Source organism: Peromyscus eremicus, chromosome 5 (genome assembly GCF_949786415.1).
Source record: "Peromyscus eremicus chromosome 5, PerEre_H2_v1, whole genome shotgun sequence".
NCBI lineage: Eukaryota > Metazoa > Chordata > Mammalia > Rodentia > Cricetidae > Peromyscus > Peromyscus eremicus.
The window spans coordinates 42,739,000-42,758,326 of NC_081420.1; the positions used below are offsets into that span (position 1 = coordinate 42,739,000).

General features: G+C 41.2%; 1 protein-coding gene across 2 annotated transcripts in view; it reads right to left on the reverse strand.

The window, feature by feature from the left end:
- Positions 1-2,480: 2,480 nt before the first annotated feature.
- The window catches only part of Amph (amphiphysin), a 198,510-nt gene continuing 181,663 nt past the window's right edge, over positions 2,481-19,327 (reverse strand). For both annotated transcript variants that reach the window (XM_059263370.1, XM_059263369.1), the window contains exons 18-21: positions 14,922-15,128; positions 13,787-14,026; positions 11,064-11,165; positions 2,481-3,669 (exon numbers count right to left, since the gene is read on the reverse strand). In XM_059263370.1, coding sequence (XP_059119353.1) covers positions 3,562-3,669; positions 11,064-11,165; positions 13,787-14,026; positions 14,922-15,128 — 657 coding nt within the window. In that variant the 3' untranslated portion in view covers positions 2,481-3,561. The remainder of the gene's footprint in view (positions 3,670-11,063; positions 11,166-13,786; positions 14,027-14,921; positions 15,129-19,327) is intronic.

The following is a 19,327-nucleotide window of genomic DNA, read 5'->3' on the forward strand; positions in this document are numbered from 1 at the left end:
CCAATGGCTCAAAATACTTGAGTAGACTGCTCATTTTTTTCATGCATTTGAATGTTTGATGCTTTTGAGCTTGCTCAGCCCCTTGCTTTGTGCTAGGATAAAGAGAGTTGGTCTTAGTCAGATCATTCCTGGGCTAATGTTGTAGGCTAAGAAAATCTCAAATCAAGGCTGAATCAGGAAAAAAGAGCGTCTCCAGGTTGAATGAAACCATACGGCACTCAGTTGTCTAACTGTGTCAAGAGACTGTCATTGTCTTCTCCATGAAGCTATGAAATGTCTATTTACTTGAGGCCCAAGAAGAGGTAACATTCTAGGAAGACAATAGTCACTACCACATGAGAAACAACCTGAGGTGCCCTGCTCCAAAGTCTGGCACACAGCATTTATGAGGATTTTCTCTCAGCTCTGAGTAAAAATCAGAAGGCAGATTTTAGTTGAGCTGCTCAGAAAACACTAGTAGAGTACTAGGACGGTCACTTTGATGACTGGTGTATCTCTAAAGCATCACGGTGCTCAGTCATGCAGTCTGTGTGGAATAAAGGGCTGAACCTTAGGCATCATCAAATTCTTCATTTCATTCTCATGTGTTTGGAGTTTCCCAGAGGTGTTTTCTTTAATGGACCATCTGAACAGGGTGTGGAATCATGATGAGATTTTTCTAACAATCCAATCCAAGGCAATGAAGGGCATTCAGAACAATGCATCTTCACACTCTACCCAACAGATGCCATCAGCATGGTTTTCTTGTTGACTCAAAGCTTCCCTAGCTTTGACTGACAGAATCTTGTTGGTAGTATTACAGCAGCATAGGGCAGGGAGCTTTTCCTGTCCAGAGGAACAGTTTAACCTGAGATGCCATTGGAAGTTTAAAACAGCAAAAGATGTAGTTAATGGAGTAAAGTTCTAGCATGGAGCCAGGTTGGTGTCCATGTCATGATAACCACAGGATTTCTCTATCTGATTCTTAAAGATGTGAAAATTTGCATGCCATTGGGTTTGAAAGAGGAGGTAAAAGATTAAGTTGCTCAGACATAGCTTCCTGGATCCTGGCCATGTGGGATAAGATATAGGTATAAACTTACCGATACATAATCAAATGATGTGCACAGGTGGGTTCACCACAGTGGTAGCCGTGGAAGCTCCTGAAACCGCTACCAACTCCCTAGAAAGCCCACTAGAAAAAAGAATGTTCACTGTATGTAAGAGCAGTTTCTGTAGCATGGGACTAGTGCAATGTCTCTCACTCATCCCTTCTCAAGATGTTGGGAATTCTTGGATCTTGTCAGTTCCTGAAACAGTCTGAATACTTGCATTTAGTATTTCAAAAATAAAAAGTAATTTAAATAAGGATTAAACAATTAAAAGCATGTTGTTTTGGATGAACGTAGTAGGGTCACCTACGTACATTCATCTAGGAAGTTCAAGGCAAAATTTATCTGAGCCACATCCTGTTATGTTATGTCCTGTGTCAGATCGCAGTGGAATTTCAGAGTAACTACTTCTAGGGATGTGGCAACTAGCTTTTCTCAGTTTAGATACATGCTATTATTAATGCTATCTGGAGAAATGAGGATGTAGATATACTGCCTAGCATTTGCAAGGGTCAGAGTTTAATACCAAACACAGCAAACAACAACAAAACCAAAGCAAAGAATGCAACCCCCTGTTTGTTCTGTCACTTTTCAACACCCCATACGCTCTTATGTCAGAAGTGATTTCCTTTAGAAGGTTCATCTTGCTGCACTTTGCTTGATTAATTCCCTGAAAAGCTGCTGGACAGTGGCATTTTATGTTCTTGCACCAGACTAGCATTCAAAATGGCTAAGCCTCCCTGTAAAGGATCACTTGAGAAAATAATAGGTCAATAGAAATTTCCCTATTAACACTTAAAAAAAACCAATAAAACCCAGTGATATATAAGGAGAATTGGAAGCATAAAAAAAAGGAAATACATCCATGCATACTCTTGATCAGTGTATACTGTATACAGAGCTCTATTAGTAGAAATTCCTCAAAATGAAATGTGTTTGTATGATGAATTCTTTTCTAGCTACAATGGCTCCATGAGTTGACTTTTCTATTCTGTCTGATCTAATTTTTTTTTTATGTACTTACAAACATAAAAAATGCCAGAAAGAAAAGTGACCAAAAATGAAGCTGTCGTGAGGCTGGTTATGAGTTGTACGGTTGCCAGTGATTCACAGGCTGAGTGTCCACAGCCAGCGACAGAAGGGGGTCTCCCCATAGCTGTTATTTGCGCTCTAGTAATTGCTGGTTCCCAGGAAGCACTGAGTGACCAGCAATGACTGGGATGGAGGGATGGTGAAGTGAGGCAGGACCATGGAGCACAACCCAGAGGTGTGGAACAAGCACATGTCTGCACAAATAACAACTCCGATAGAAATTGTTTCAAGTGGCATGTCCAACTGGAACAAGACTTCAGAAGGAAAACACAGTCGTGAAAAGGAATCAGTGTAACGTGGAGATTACCAAAGGTTTATTTGGAATGACACAGCACTGAGAACATAACTGTTACAGATGGTTTGTGATACAGCATACATCACCTCTTTCATTTTAGAATGATCTGTGAAGATGAGTTGCATAAATATAACGTGGAAGTATATAGGAGCTTTTGTAACTAGGTTCTTTTGCCCCCTCATCCAGCCAATCACATAAAGGCAGAAGTGAGGACTGCATAGCTGCTGGTCCAGATCTAATTTTTATCTGGCCTCAGCAGCTGATCAGCTACACAACCAGGCCCTGCTCTCTCCAAAGGGGCAGCAGCATGGGCATGCTATCTGTTAATATCATCCTGAAAACATCACACAACACACAGAGACACTGTCAGCTGTTTTTGGCAATGGGATGAGTGGTTTTGCCTTGAGGCAAAACTGCAGCTGTAATGCCAGACGGAATAAGAGCAATGCGTGTATCAATGACACTTAGAGAGGCGGAGAGCTACAGTGGAAAGGGGAGGAGTCAACTATGCATATGTAGCCATCTGCATACACATAGGTCCAGCAGGCATGGGAATTAGCTTGTGGGACTGTATGTCCATACATATGTGTAGAGCGGTGACTGGAAAAGACTGTTAAGAACATTTGCAGCTGTTTAGTTTTAAACACAGTAAACTTGAAAGGGAAAGCGAGCAAGTGCTCACCCGGGGCAAGGGAGTAAGATGATGTCTCACTACAGGATAACTCATCACAACTGCAAGGCAGCCACTCGACATCACACACTTGATGCAAAGAAGTCAGAGTCTGGTCTGGAGAAAGCTACTTTAGACCTGGGGGAGGGGAATCAAGTACCAGTGTCCACAGTTAGACGAAGCACACATAGACCTCTATTGAACACAGGGAACCAAATAAGGACTTGTTCCTTAATTTGCTATTTCCCCCTCTTCTTACGGTTTTTGCATACATGCTCTATTGATCTGTCTTCCCAAGCCTCATCTGGCACCAGTCCGTCAATCATTATGAGGGTAGTAGCAAAAGTGAACTCCTCCGCATTTCATGAAGGCTTAAAACCCAGTCATGTGACTCTTTTGCAACATCTGCAGCCCTACTCCAGGCGCCTGGTGAAGTTCTCCGGAAAGAGGCCTTTGTAAGTGGCCAGGTCTCTGTACTGAAGCCAGTCTGACTCCTTCACCCCCACCAACCAGCCTGCGTCCTGCAAGACAAGAACAGGGTTTCAGAGTACAGAAAACTCCTGGGCACAGCCATAGTGCTGAGAACTTTCCTAACAACCCGTTCATGCAGCCGCATGACACAACACTTCTATAAAACACTGTAAAATTTTGAAACTGACAAAAGTAATGAATAAAAAATTCAATTTAAGTCATGTATTATTGTACATAGTTCACTTAATGTTAATTTTAACATTCTAATTTTAAGTTATAGGTTGTTAAGGAAAAGGGATTTCACATGAAAACACAAGAGTACAAGGAACACAACCAATTGTCTTGTGTGGTTCACAGTGGACTAAGGATTGAGGAAATAATCCTTGGTGCAAAATAGAGTCAAACATTCTAAAGTTGTTAGGTTAGAATATAATGCTGACATGGCCATGACGTCTGGTGTTACATCCCGAGCCACTTTCTTACAGGGAAGAATTGCCCCACAGCTCACACCACATAGCCCCAACAAAGCACTACACAGGGCTCATCACCACTGAGTGCTGACCTAGTGCTGCCTGATACTGCTGTTGCTGCTCTTGTTGTGCTGATGTGGATTACAGGGAAATAGGATGCTGTGGTATTCCTGCTGGAGATACAAGTTCTTTCTAAGTGAGCTTTGTTTCACTCCTAGGTGCTAGCATGTAAATAAAGACATTTAGCTGGATGGCCACCTACAGAATGGGTGACAATTGCAACAACTGTGAATTGCAAGCTGCTCTCTGCCCTTCGCCTCCAGAGAGAAAGGAACATGGAAGGATCCATTTACAGGGACAGCAGTGGGAATCTTTATTATGTTAACCAAGGCAGGGAAGAGAGCCCACTTACAATGAGGAATGGCCAGATTTAATCTGAATCAATCCTCCATGAAGCTCAAGAACATCTGATAAGAAGAGGTCTCAAAAATTAAATAAACTGCTGGGTATATTTCCTTTGATATCATCTGAGACTATAAATTGATGCTCATATATAGACAAGAAATATAAGCACTTAGACAGGCCAATTTTTGAAGAGAGGAAAAAAAAACGTACAAAAATAACAGAGGAAAAAAATTGCCCCAATAAACTGACTGATAATACTCTTGTTGATGAAGAAAGGTTCCCTCCTTAAAATTATGGTGTCATATATGTGAAGGACAAAGTTATACCTAAAGTAAGAGGTGATAACTAAACATTTTCAAGCCTCTAGTATGCACATGAAAGATCAGTTCCCCTCCCACATGTCTTTATTGGATTTTATTTACAGTGAGTCAAAACCTAATGAGGCCGAATAGAGCTAGGCATTTTTAAATTGTTTCAATAGAGAACAAAAAGATAAGAAGCAACATCCACAAACCCATAATGAAGATTTATCAGAACACATTATTCTGAAATACAACTTTAACTGTAATGTGAAGGATATTAGGCAGCATAAATCTTTAGCTGAGGAAAATTAAATTTTAACTGCTGAAAATGTATGGTAGAGAAGAATTTCCAGTTTTGGTTATGGTGGAACAGCTTGTGTTGGATAGTGCTTTTGCATAGAGTAAGTACTCAGATAACTATGCATATGTGTGTGAATATATGGATCTATACATAGCCAACTGTTGTAAAGTATAATTATAAAATATAAGAAGTTTATATATAGTGAAGTGGGTATAGATCACGTGCATAGCTAGCTGAAGGCACTAAGAGCGACAAAAAGCAAGCAGAGCATGGAGAATATTTAACCCTTGAATGTAGAGAATCGCTGGGGGGTGAGAACAGGTTAATGCAGCTTTTCCCCAAGGACTGTCCTCATTCTGTGTGCTGCAGTGTCATAGAATGTGAGGTCACAAGAGCAGCTTTACACTAATAGTCAGGGAAGCTCTTGGAGGAAGGAAGTCCCCAAGGACCCAGAGACACTTTCCTTAAGTCCTAGGCTGCATCTCTAAATGGGAGGTCAAGAACTAGGAGAGAAAGAACAGCAAAATGGCTGAGAACTGCAGAGAGAGTTTTAGCACTGTCAGTAAAGGGGGAGTTTGGAGTCTAAATCCTGAGTGGGGCTGGAGAGTTGGCTCAGGGGTTAAGAGTGTGAACACTTGCAAGCACCAGAGTTCAGTTCCAAGCACCCAAGTTTGGTTCTTAGAATTCACATCTCATCACTCAGAACCACCTGCAACTCCAACCTCAGGCATTTGACACCCAGACTTCCTGGGCACCTGCCTCATGTGCACGTATCCCCACACAGTCACATATGCATACATAAAGTTTAAAATAAAAATAAGTCTTAAGAAATAATGCTTACCAAGTTAGGAAAGTTAAGACACATGTTTCCTACAGACAACTACCCTAAAAATGCCTTATATTTGAGAGGTAGGAATACTGTCCTAGGGCTAAGAATTGATGAAAAGTCTGTAAGTACACATTTGAAGAAAATACAAAACAGTCTTCAACAAATTTAGGTTAATAAGTTAGTAATTTAAGTGCCTGTTGGAACGAAAATAAACAGCCTCCAGATATAGAAAAAAGAATCCAGATCTCTGCAATGTAATGTATATTTATTGTGTCTAGTTTCAATAAAAATGTTATCAGATGCAAGGACAAAATCAGTAAAATATGCCCCACAGACAAAAGGCAATGGATAGAAATATGCTCTGGTGTCATACAACTTTTGAATTATCAGTTAAAAATACTAAATTGATGATTATAAATTTGTTCAAGTATCTAATTTGGAAGACAGTGATTATGAGACAATATGTGGGGAATTTTAACAAGGAAACAGAAGCTAAATAAAAGAACCAGACAGAAATGGTAGAACTGTGTAGTGTGATGCTGGAATCGGGATAGCCACTACATAGACCTAATAAACACAGAGCAGCAAGAGAGATTCCTCTAAACTTCCCAACCTGATCACCATAGTGAAATATAGATCGATTAAAAGAGAACAGAATGTTAGGCATCAGCCTTGAACATAATATAATTAGAAATTCAGAAACAGAGGGAAAAAAAGGGTTAGGGAAAAAAGTAAAGAAATAATACCTGAAAGTTTTCCCTATAAAATAAATAAAATAAAATGCTATGAGTCAAAGAAGCAAACTGAATCTCAAGTATGACCACACACACACACACACACACACACACACACAGAGAGAGAGAGAGAGAGAGAGAGAGAGAGAGAGAGAGAGAGAGAGAGAGAGAGAGCCCACTCCAGTATATTATAGTCAAACTCATCAGTTTGACTAAGAGTACCCAAAATTTTTCTGGAAAGTTAACATTGTTTATGGATAAGTCATATTAACCAAACAACAGCTGAGTTCTAATTATAATCAATAGAGACTAACAAACAACATCTTGAAGAGAGAAAAAGAAGTCATCTCAGAGTTCTTTCCCTAGTGAGAAATCTTTTGAAATGAATAAAATGATGACATGTTCACAGGATTTGCTGTTATCATATCAGCATTACAAGAACTGCTGAATAAAGAAAAAAAACAGAAAGTAATGAGGACACTCATATTTATAGAAAGAGTAAATATGCCTGTATTCTTACTTTTTAAAAAACATAAATTACAGTTAGTGCAAAATGCATAAATTTATATAAAAGGTGTGAAGGATAATTTCAATTGTCAACTTGATGGGATTAATGCCCAGGGTATTAATATGACACATCACTGATTGTGCCCATGAGAACTGTTTTTTCCAAAGAGAAATGACTGAAGAGTACCCACATTGAATATGAGTGGCACAATCGTATGGACTGGGCTTCTAGAGAAAAGAAAATGAAGAGAAAACTGAATCAATGCTGGGATTCTTCTCATTCTGCTTCTTGTTCTTATGAGCTATGAAGAGGTAAGAAAGCCCAGCTCCATATTCCCACCAAAACGGAGCTGCCTGCCACCATACCTTCTCTGCCACAATGGACACAATCTCCCCAAATCATGACCCCAAATAAGCCATCCTCCCTTAAGTTGTATGTTGTCTGATACTTGGTCATGGAGATGAGGAAACTAACATGGGAGATGAGTGCTGTGGGGTGGGCTTCTGGCTGTGGCTACCTGGCCATGTGGTTTGCAGGCATTTGGAATTTTTTTTTTTTTTGGGGGGGGTGGAGAACTGTAAAAGAATTTGGATCTGTGGGTAAGAAAAGACCTCGAATGCTGTACACACAGCCTAATGGGCTAGTCTGATGGGATTTTGGAAAGTCAGAATGCTGATAGAGTGCAGAAGGTGAAGAATGACTGTGCCCATGAGGCTGCAGTAAGGAACAAGGACTCTACCAGACGCCACTCATGTTTTATTCTGCTGAAGAACGAGGCTGTGTTTGGCCTGTGTCCTGAAAGTATGAGTGATATTGCACTAAAAATTCAAAGTTAATGGGCTAAGCTGTTCGGCAGAGGACATTTCAAGACAGCATAACATCCAGGCTGGTGTACGGTAATAACCCAAGGTTAATGCATCAGCTTAGATTTACAGTGTAAAAGAACAAAAAGATGTAGAAAATGTGTAGTTTAAGGCAAAGAGCTTGAGCCAGCTATGGTTATAAACATAACTGATAAGGCAAAGCAACTATAGTTGTTAAAAAAGATTTGCACCATTAATGTAAAACTCAGAACTTTGTTCTGGGAAAGTAGGAAAGCCATAAGACTTCAGCCACCAAAGAAGCCAGCTTGTAAACATGTAAACTTATTTAATTTTTTTCCACTTGAAATAGAATAATTGGATGAAGACATCATCCTGGGCATCCTGACTGAGTAGGACCACATAGTGAAGTGGTTTCCCAGGTTCAGCCTTGAAGGGACAAAGAAGTTAATTTGGTTGTGGTCCAAGGAAGCCAGGTTGAACCGGCAGCAGAGTTTTGCTTTTTCTATGGGGTACTCATTTTTTTTTCAAACATACAATATACAAATGTTACAGGGTCCTGGAGGTTTATACCAAGGTTCCAAGAAGCCTCTGAGTCTAATCATGTGTAGCAGAGTCACTTTCTGCTGGATCTCTAAGAGGGCAATGCACAAGGGTGTGAAGGTGAAGCCCAAGCTGCAATCCCTCATGAGAGATTGGAAAGGCCGAGACTGTCTGCCAAGAAAAGCTTCATTCACTTAGTGAAACCTACACAAGAGAGAGGACACAGTGTTGAAGAAAGCAGTGCTGCTGGAGGTGGGGAAGCCAAGCCTACTGGAGCACAGAAAAAATACCACAGGCCCAGATGCTACACATGGGCATTTGGTGTTGAGTCTGCTGGGATTCTGCCTGGCTTTCATCCAGTATTTCTTTGTGCTTCTCCGATTCCTTCCTTCTGGGGATGTTTACACTGTGCCATTATATACTGGATATATACAGTAGGGTGGTTTCCCTCCCTTTTCCTTTCCTTTCCTTTCCTTTCCCTTCCCTTCCTTTCCCTTCCTTTCCTTTCCTTTCCTTTCCTTTCCTTTCCTTTCCTTTCCTTTCCTTTCCTTTCCTTTCCTTTCCTTTTTCCTTTCCTTTCCTTTCCTTTCCTTTCCTTTCCTTTCCTTTCCTGATAAGATAAAAAGGTCAACTTTTGAATCTACTTTTGAAAAAGAACTACTTGTTTTAAATAGGATAAGTAATGAAATTTTTTTGAGTTTATCAAATGTTACTGGACTGGGCATTGTTATATATTAATGGAGTTTTTTGAATCTGTCAAATGTTAATGGACTAGACATCATTAATGTAATCTTGACTGTGTATATTGTATATAGTTATTGGATATAATTTTTCTTGTATTAGTTATAAGCTTTTTTAATTTTAGACAAAAATAAGGGGAAATGTGGTGGTATTGTGTTCCCCCAAATATTGTGCACCCTAATAAACTTATCTGGGGTCAGAGACAGAACAGCCACTAGATGCAAAGGCTAGAAAATGGTGGCACTCACACCTTTAATCCTAGCATTCCAGAGGTAGAAATCCCTCTGGATCTCTATGAGTTCAAGGCCACATTGGAAACAGCCAGGCATGGTGACACACACCTTTAATCCCAAGAAGTGAGCCTTTAATCCCAGGGAGTGATGGCAAAAACAGAAAGATATATAAGGTGTGAAGACCAGAAACTAGAAGCTTTTGGCTGGTTAAGCATTCAGACTTTGGGGTAGCAGTTCAGCTGAGAGCCATTGGGATGAGAACACAGAAGCTTCCAGTCTGAGGAAACAAGACTAGCTGAGGAACTGGCAAGGTGAGGAAGCTGTGGCTTGTTCTGCTTCTCTGATCTTCCAGCATTCACCCCAATAACTGGCCTCAGATTTGATTTTATTAATAAGTACCTTTAAGATTCCTGCTATACTTTCCTTTTTCCTTTCCTCTCCTCCCCTCTCCTCTCCTCCCTTCCCCTCTGCTCTGCTCCCCTTGCCTCCCCTCCCTCCATCCCTGCCTCTCCCCTTTGTTTTCTTTCTTTCTTTCTTTCTCTCTCTCTCTCTCTCTTTCTTTCTTTCTTTCTTTCTTTCTTTCTTTCTTTCTTTCTTTCTTTCTTTCATCCTGACTTTATAGGCCTCACAGTTAAAGATTGTCAAAGTCTCAGCTCAGACACTGAACTTAAAGTTTTGAGCAAAGTTAGAATGTTAAGACTTTGGGAATGTTGGAAATGGACTAAGTGCATTTGCATTATGAGGTAAGGGGGTCAAGAGTGAAACGTTATCTTTTGCAATAATGTGTTTGGTTATCAAGTTGACACCAGATATGCTTGCTATGGTTACTTTCAGTGTCAACTTGATTAAATTAATAAATGCCTAGAGCATTTCATAAGGCATGCCTTGGGACTTTTCTATGAGTGCTTTACCAGTGAGGGTTAACTGAAAGGAGAAAACCTGACCCATATATGTAAAGCACTGCTCCAATGCATTGTGATCTACACTAAGCAAGAAGGAAAAAGAGAAATCCAGCTAAGTTCTGGCATGCCCCTTTCTTTGCTCTTAGTCTGTCAAAAGGTGAGGAGGTAAGGAGGCCCATGACATGTGTACATTCCACTACCATGGAGGCACATGTTGTCAGATCTTCTCTACCATTCATGGTGAACTGCAATTCTCAGTGATGGATTATTATGGATATTCTCTCACACTATAAGAGGCAACCACTTTTGAAAGGGTTGTTTAGTTCATGCACAGTGTCAGCATTTCCTGAAACCTGATGTTACAAGTACAACATCCCTAGCAAGCAATTTTGAGATAAGAAAAGGTCATCTCATCCAGTTGTACAAAAAGGAACAGTCAATGGCAACATAAATGGGTGTCCTAAAAAAACAGTTGATGGAGTGCTGAGCGTGCAAGCCCTTAAGGCCTTTTCAGAGTTGGTTTACAGCATCTTAGGACACAGAGATGCTGCAGGAAATCGCTTGTCCAACTGGCCCTCAAAAACAAAAACAAAAACAAAAACAAAAAAACAAAAAACCAATACGGCCTGATGCACCTTCCAGTCTTATACATTACCTGGTCAGCTTCTGAGTCTGAGGGGACCACGAGCACCACATCACCCCTTTGCAGGTTAAGTTCATCAGAATTCGCTGCCTCGAAATCATGCAGGGTTTCCACCTGCAAAACAATTGAGACGATTGGTTAATTTTAGAAAGAAGCTGAGTATAGTGGCTCTACCTGTAAGCCCAGCACCCAGGACTCTGAGGCAGGACTACAGCCATGACTTTAAAGCCAGCCTGGGCTACCTAGTGTGCTTTAGACCAGCAATGGCTATGGGTTACACAGTGAGACCATGCCACAAAATAAAGAGAAAGAGTAAAAGAAAAGAAAGGAAGGAAGGGAAGGGTAATGTCATATTTCCTGATAAGATTATGCAGACACAGCTAGAAGCTTTCTCCAAGTACATAAAGGATGAAGATACATATCGTAATCCTGCTATGGATGAGCTATGGTCTGCGGCAGAGGTTTATTTGTGTGTGTGGGAGACTTGGTCCCCAAAGGGTGGTGAGAGGCATGGGAAATAGTAAGATAGGGAATGTAGTAGGAGGCCACTAGGGTGATGCTGTCAGAGGAATTAGTGGATTTCTCATAGGACCCTGATTATTCTGCACGATTATGAGAGAGTGAGAGTTTCCATGCTCTAGCTTCCTGTGTCATCATGTGACCTTTCTTCTCACATGGTAGCATCTGCCATGTAGCCATGTAGCCAGAGCACAGCCACTGCCAGTGGTGTTCTTAACTTCCCATTGTGAGCTAAATAAACCACTTTTCCTTCTGAGGACCTAGAATCCAACATTACTATTGTAACATGAAACAGGCTAATACAAACCCCAGCGGGAGAAGAAAGCTTCAAAACACTTTTGGGAATACTGCTTTCTATTTAATTAATACCCTTGCTTCATACTGACTTGTATGAGGCCAATCATGCCTATTTTATTAATTCAGTGCACTATGCAGTAGCTGAAAGTACTATATTAAATTTTAACTTGTTAATTTTTGTTACTTTAGATTTTAATTTTTTAGATTTGCTATATTTTGTTGGATATTTAATCATACTTAATTATCATTTAATGAGTTAGATATTATCACTGATGATTGCTTAAGTTGAACTAAATATGCCAAACTACAGAATTGTCTTGTAAGATAATGAAAATCCAGGCAAACTACTACTTGAATGTTATATAAGAATTACTCTTTAATTAAACAAATGGCTTTTTTAAAAATAAACTTTTACCCTTTTCTATCCTACCACCTTATGCCACAGCAGCCTGTTCTTCCTCTGCACTTTTAAAAACATTTTTAAAATTTATATTATGGAAAAAGCAAGAAAGACTAACACATTGAATACCCATTTCTCACCTTGAAGGATTGGTTAGTCCTGGCCAGTTTTATTTCTCCCTTAGTGGTTCTTTATAAACACCTGCACACTCGGATGAAACAGCCTGCCTTTAAAATATGTATTTCATGTGTAAAATAAAAATTATTAGAGCTAGAACTGACTGTTATTCAAAAATTAATTTCTGCAATGAGAACTGATGTCCAGAGAGGGACTGAGATGTTGGCCTTGGGTCACACTGTAGTGACTGGCCAAGCTAAAGATGGGTCACTCATGCCCCAGCCTTGCCTGGCACAAATTTCCTGGACTTTACATGTACTGCTTAAACAAATCACCAGGTTTCTAGGCCTAACTTTAACCCATATGTTCAATTATTTTGCCCCACATTAATCCATTCATAAATCTATTATACCTGCACCCACTTCCAGTGGCAAGGTGGCTGTTCCCTTCTAAAGGAGGGCAGAGAGAACAGATAGAGATATTCAACCCCATTCTTATGAACACAAACAAATCATATATATTTTTAAAAGAAAACAGGTATCCAGGCATGGTGGTCAGCGTCTATCACCCAGCTATCAGGGATCACAAGGTGAAACTTCCTATGAGACTTAGCAAGACCCTGTCTCAAAATGAAAAAGTGCAAAGATATGTAGCAAGCAGCCGAGTGCTTGCTTGGCATGCACAAAGCTCCGAGTTTGCTCTCAGTATGAAAAACAAAGAACCAGCTCAAAACAAGAGCTGCATTTTGAAATACAGTATCAAATTATACAATGCTTACAATTTCAATCAGATTCTTCTGGGGTCATTATCTGCCACCAACACTCGGCTGTAAGTGGGGTTACTAGGCAATCACCACCGCTGTGTTGTTTGTTTGACTGGTAAGGAGCTTTTAGTTTATGATGGCTTCTGGCTGGAAAAACTTTCTTCCCAGGAATGGAGGCTTATTTGTTTCGTCCTTTTCACAGAAGGCCCTTTGTGACTTTAGACACTTGTTTTTGGACTATTGGTTGGCCCCTGGCTCTGGGCTTGGACTGGATGGCTCTGTTTCCTACCTGTTTGGCAACTCCTTATGGAACATACTGGAGTACAGTTGACTTCAAAGGCCTGGTCTGAGCCCTGCTGGACAGACTCAGCTCCCCCGGAGGAGGCCCTGAAGGTGTTATTATCACTACCCCAGGGCAGGCCGTGTGCACTTTAACTATTTTATTTTGAAATATGACAGGCATCACTGCAGCTCTTGCCCGAAGTGTGGACATGCTGCCATTTTCCCAGGGGAGGTCGGGGCGAAAGGAAGCAGATCTGAGAAAGAAATACAATGCCGATAGCCCACGGGAAAAACCAGAAAGTGGTGCAAAGGGGACTCGAAGAAATGACAGTGACCCTGAAGTGACAATATAAAGACCTTGTAGAGAAAGCCAGGAGGCACTTCCTGAGCAGCATCCTCTGCAGACACTGAGGGATCCACAGCACCTGACGGTGCAGCCTGAGTATCCAGAGGCGTGGCCTCTGCAGCCTGTTCCTGTGGGGTGTCACCAGCCTCGGTGGCCTCTCTCGTTTCGACACCCACAGTGGTTTCATGGTGTTCTCCTTCCCCTTCATGGTTGGAGGCTGGCTCAATGACAACGGAAGGGATGACCTTCTCCTGGTGGAGAGAAGTGGATACTGTCATGGCCTGGGAAGCAACAGGCGTGTTTGCTCGAAGGCCAGTGTCTTCTCCCAGCCACCCACACTTTCCCTATCCCGCTAACCCGCAGTGCCAAGACCACTGAGTTCGCAGACTTTGGGCCCATGCCTTACATTTGTCCTGAGTTCCTCATTGTCTCTCCTGAGTACTAAAGCTTTCGTGGGACGCCTATATAGATCCTTAAACAGCCACACTGCCTGGAAAATGGGGGACTTCCATGAGCAATCTAGAGTGGTAAGAGGCTGAAAGGGGAGAGGGTCTGTCCTGAGGGGGCAGGAGGCTATCTCAAGAAGAAAATACAAGGGAAGGCTCCACGCTGCTCTCATACTTTGCAGTGGCTGTTCATAATTGCCCATGTCATGGGGCTTGGGATATGTTGTGGTTGATCACTGCAGTGGGGGGCAGGAAGAGCTAGGGCCAGCTCTAACTCCTTGGGTGTGCTCATCCGACTCTTTCCTTAAAAAGTGGGGTTGGCTTTGGTGAAAGGAGCCTGGTGGGGAATCTGAGATACTCCACTAATAGTAAACATGAAACACTGATAATTGTAACTCAACCTCCCTACTCATACTGAGTCCCTACGAAGGGCTGGCACTGGGCTAAGCCTTTGGGGAGTGTTTCTCATTCTAACAGCCTTGTCATTCCCCCACCCTCTTCCTTCCTCTCTCCACTGAGTTTTCTCATCATCTGTGCTTCATTTCTTCTCTATCTCATGATTGCAGCTTCCTTTCCCCTTTCTGTGCTGTATCCATCAAGCGTAGGAAGTCCATCTACACAGAGAGAGCTACCACCCAGGCCAGCAGACAAGAGCCCACTCGTCAGCCCTCTCCCCAGGAGTCCCTTGGGAAACCCTTACCTGAGGAGCAGCCCCTTCGGTCTCTGCTGGTGGAGGGCTCTCACTGCTTGCAACCTCAGTGCTTTCAGCATCGATTTTGGCTCCCTCGAGACTTTCTCCTTCAGCAGCAGGGAGGGCTGCCTTCTCTGCCTCTGCTTCTTCCACGGGGACCCCTTCAGTTGGCACTGTAGTTCCCACAGTCTCGTCGGCATCAGCTCCAGGAGGGATCTATAAGGTAGAGAGCAGTTACTATTCCTGTGTCTCTAGAGCCTCTACAAGGCCTCAGCACCGCGCTATCATTCTTTCCCAACTGCTAAGGCCATCCACCCTGAGTTGCTTTGCCATGGACAGAATCCCAGGAGTCAGGGGCAACAGAAGCTTTTGCTGTGATCAGAGCTCACTCTTCCTAGAGCATCCAATGATATGGATTCTGCATCCCTTCTGATTCCCCTTCAGTCAAGTATGGTGGGTAGCACTAGAAGAGGTGACTTATGTCATTCTTTAGAGGCTATTGGTAGAGAGTGGGTGGATCTCTCTCCACAGGCTATTCTTTTTTGTTTGATGAAAGCAGACATCAACGAATGAAGTTTTAGGGGACACCTAAGTTGTAACACTGAAGGGACCTGGGTTCCTGTGAGACCTGGCTCATGGAGGAGGACCACAGGAGGACAGCATCCCATCTCACAGTGAGAATCAGAACTGCTGCTCTCCACATCTGTGTGAAGAAGGCTTCATGGCTGAGTCACGTTCAGGGAAAAGGAGTGATGGTTGGGGTTTCCTCCAAAAGAATGTGAAGGGATGAGGGGAAATAGCTTTGAAATCCAATATGCATCAGCAATATGCAAATATCCATGGAGCCATCTGCTGGCTAAAAAATCGTCACAATCAGACTTGGAGTCTTTACTAAGGGAAGCAAAATCCAAAGAAGTTTTCAGTAGTACCTAAACATGAGATGATAAAATAAAGGAAGTAGCATCATAGGTTCTAAATTTGCACAAATTGGTTTAGAGTCTAACCTTTTAATAGGATTCTAATAATCAGCATGGTAGACCCGATTTGACATAGTGGAATAAAGAAGACTATTGAGAAACAATGTTGAGATTGATGATATGTAGTATACCCAGGACACATTCCAAACACCGATGTTGTTTTCTGATGGGTTAGCATCAGCTGGTGCTCTCCTTTACTGGATTAGTTCTGTGCTGTTCTCTGGATTGTTAGGGAAGCCATACTCTGGCAAGCATTAGCTCTCCAACCCTGACTTCTGAAGTGGGAGCTCTGTGGGCATCATAAATGGCATATGGGAATGTGGCCTCATATAGGCACTCAACATGGCATTCTCCAAGAACTCTCCTCTGCCTCAAAGTCACACCTACTGTATTACTTAAAATAACCTCCTATGAAGAACATTTTCTAAATATCATAATTTTACTTTGGGGATAAAAGACAGCTGTATCATTTGATATGTGATCAAATGTTACTCATATTCATAGACATTTCTAGGTCTGTGGTGATATATTTTGTACCCTAATAAACTTTGCCTGAAGATCAGAGAACAGAACAAGCCACTAGATTAAACATACAGGCCAGGAAGTGGTGGCACACACCTTTAATCTTAGCACTTGGGAGGCATAGATCTGTCTGGATCTCTGTGAGTTCAAAGCCACCCTGGACTACATGAGATTGACTCAGTCTAGGAAAGAAACAGAGCCAGGCAGTGCTGGCACACACCTTTAATCCCAGTACTTGGAAGTCATAGGCCTTTAATCCCAGCACTTGAGATTTCATGCCTTTGCTTGGGAAGCATACATGCCTTTAATTCCGGGAAGTGATGGCTGGGCAGAGAAAGGTATATAAGGTATGAGGAGACAGGAACTAGAGGGTTTTTCAGGCCGAGGAGTTGGTGAGGTAAGAGGTAGTGGCTGGAGGAATTGGTGAGGTAAAAGGTGGTGGCTGTGGCTTATTGCTTTGTCTCTCTGATCTTTAGACAAAGTTTATTAGGGTACACAATATACCACCACACAGGTCTCATATGAGAATCTCCTATTATGAGAATTTGATTCTTCACAGAAAATGAACAATTGTGCAAATGCAGTTGCTTGTCTTTATTTCTTTTATTTTTACTCTGTCATTAAAGTACATAGATTCAGAAAAGTGATTCTCTTGTGTGAATTGTAGCCAATACTTAATTGAAATGAATTTTAAATGTTGGTAAATATTGAAATGAGTTAAAAGTTATATGAAAATTTGTGTTTTGGTGAATGACTGAAAATTCCAACAAAAAATAACTTAAAAATTTAAGAGAGTTGCATCTCTTGCTTTAAGTAAATAATGATCTTTTTGTAAATGTTATTGTCACTGTTGTCGAAAGAAGTGTAATTAGCAATAACTTAGGAAGGCATCTTAATCCCCAGAAGAATAATGAACAATTGCTCGTTGATTTGTTGTTGGTAAAATCATCAATTTTGGCTGGGATAGTGCTCAGGGGTATAGTGCTTCCAGCTGAGGCTCTAGTTTCAATGCCAAGTATTGTAATAAAAGGAAAAGAGAGGAGAGAGGGAATAGGCTTTCACTAGGGTACTAAAATTCCATATTGGGAACTATTGATAAAACAATATGAATATAGTGACTCACAGGCTCAAATGCGGAAGGCAAACTGTTTAGTTATAATTCCACTATTTCTGCTTTCCATATATCTGGACAAAAGTCACACCCTGAACAACACAATGATTTCAATAGCTTTGAACAAGATGGATTCTATATACATGCAGACAGAATGACAAATCAGCCTGCACACACACACACACACACACACACACACACACACACACCCCAGATGAAAAAGCATACCTTGGTAGTTTTTTTTTTTTTTTTTTTTTTTTTTTTTTTTTTTTTTTGGTTTTTTGAGACAGGGTTTCTCATGTAGCTTTGGAGCCTGTCCTGGAACTCACTCTGTAGCGCCCAGGCTGGCCTCGAACTCACAGAGATCTGCCTGGCTCTGCCTCCCCAGTGCTGGGATTAAAGGTGTGTGCCACCACCTCCTGGCAATAATATGTACCTCCTCTTACATAAATTGTTCCATGCACATATGTTCTGAGCAGCGCATATCATTAGGAATTGGTACTGTCTTAAGTGAATTAATGTTACTTCCTTAGAAGAAAATATACTAATTTTTCTATGGCATATTGATGGTATTACCAAGAGTAAATTTGTGTTGTTTTTTAAGCATTATTGTATTTTGTTTTACTTATGTGTATGTGTGATTGTGTCTTCATGTGCACAAACATGCAGGTTTCTGTGGAGCTCAAAAAAGGGCATCAGGTATCCTGGAGCTGGAATTACAGGTGGTTAGAGATACCCAAGTGGGTGCTGGAAATGAAACTGGGGTCTTGTAGATAAACAGCAAGCACTCTTAACCACTTAGCCATCTCTCCAGCAACACCAAAGGTAATTTTAAAACTCAGTTAATGCAAACAGAATCATTAGCTTATAAACGATTGTTTTCTGTATGACTGTCTGCGGGCTCTATCATATTTTACTATCACAAGGTAGACATGTCATGGTTTTTCTTTGGCTAAGTAATTTGAACAGGCATTGTTGACTGAATCTGCTTGTTCAAACACTGCGGTGACAACAGCCGCCAGCAGGTGGAGACAAGGGACTCGGTTTAACTGTTCTGTATTGCCTGATCCTCAGAGGCAAGCACCCAGCTTCAGGGCCTCAGCAATTCACATCATCTCTGCCACATGAAAGGAAACCTAACAAGTAGGAAAGGGCCGATAGGAATGGTGGCAAAGAACTGTCACTCAAACATTGGAATGAACAATGCTGGGGAAGGATGCTAAGGAAACTAGCATTTTGATTCCCAAGGATAAAGACATTCAGAATGATCTACTTATTCATGTTTATATGATGCATGTAAGAGTCAGTTGCAAAATATTTTCATACAGTTTTTCAGACTTCTTGTGGAGATGTCATATTGCTGTTTTTGATAATGTCTTTTGCCCTCTTCATAATGGTCAGTTACTGGCTGGGAGTACATGCTACAATGTGTGTGGAAGCTCTGTGCTGTTCTGGTGACTTCTGACCTTGTTTTGAGAAGAGTAAGTCTTAAGGAGGACTTGCTAGTATTTACTTGCAGAACTCTTAAAGCTTTGAATTAAAAATTTAACAATATATTTAGATGTTCTGGTCATTAGTTTTGCTCTTGTGTGATGTTTTATTAGTATAAAGTCACTGTACATAGTGATGGGTTTCATAGACATTTCCATTCAGGTATATCATTACTTGGACCCTATTTGCATATTTGCCTTCCTAGTCTCCTCCCATATCCTTTATTCCTCTTTTTTTTTCCAAATAGTCGTACTTCTTTATTGTATATCTACAAATGAATATATATATATATATGTATATATATATATACATAT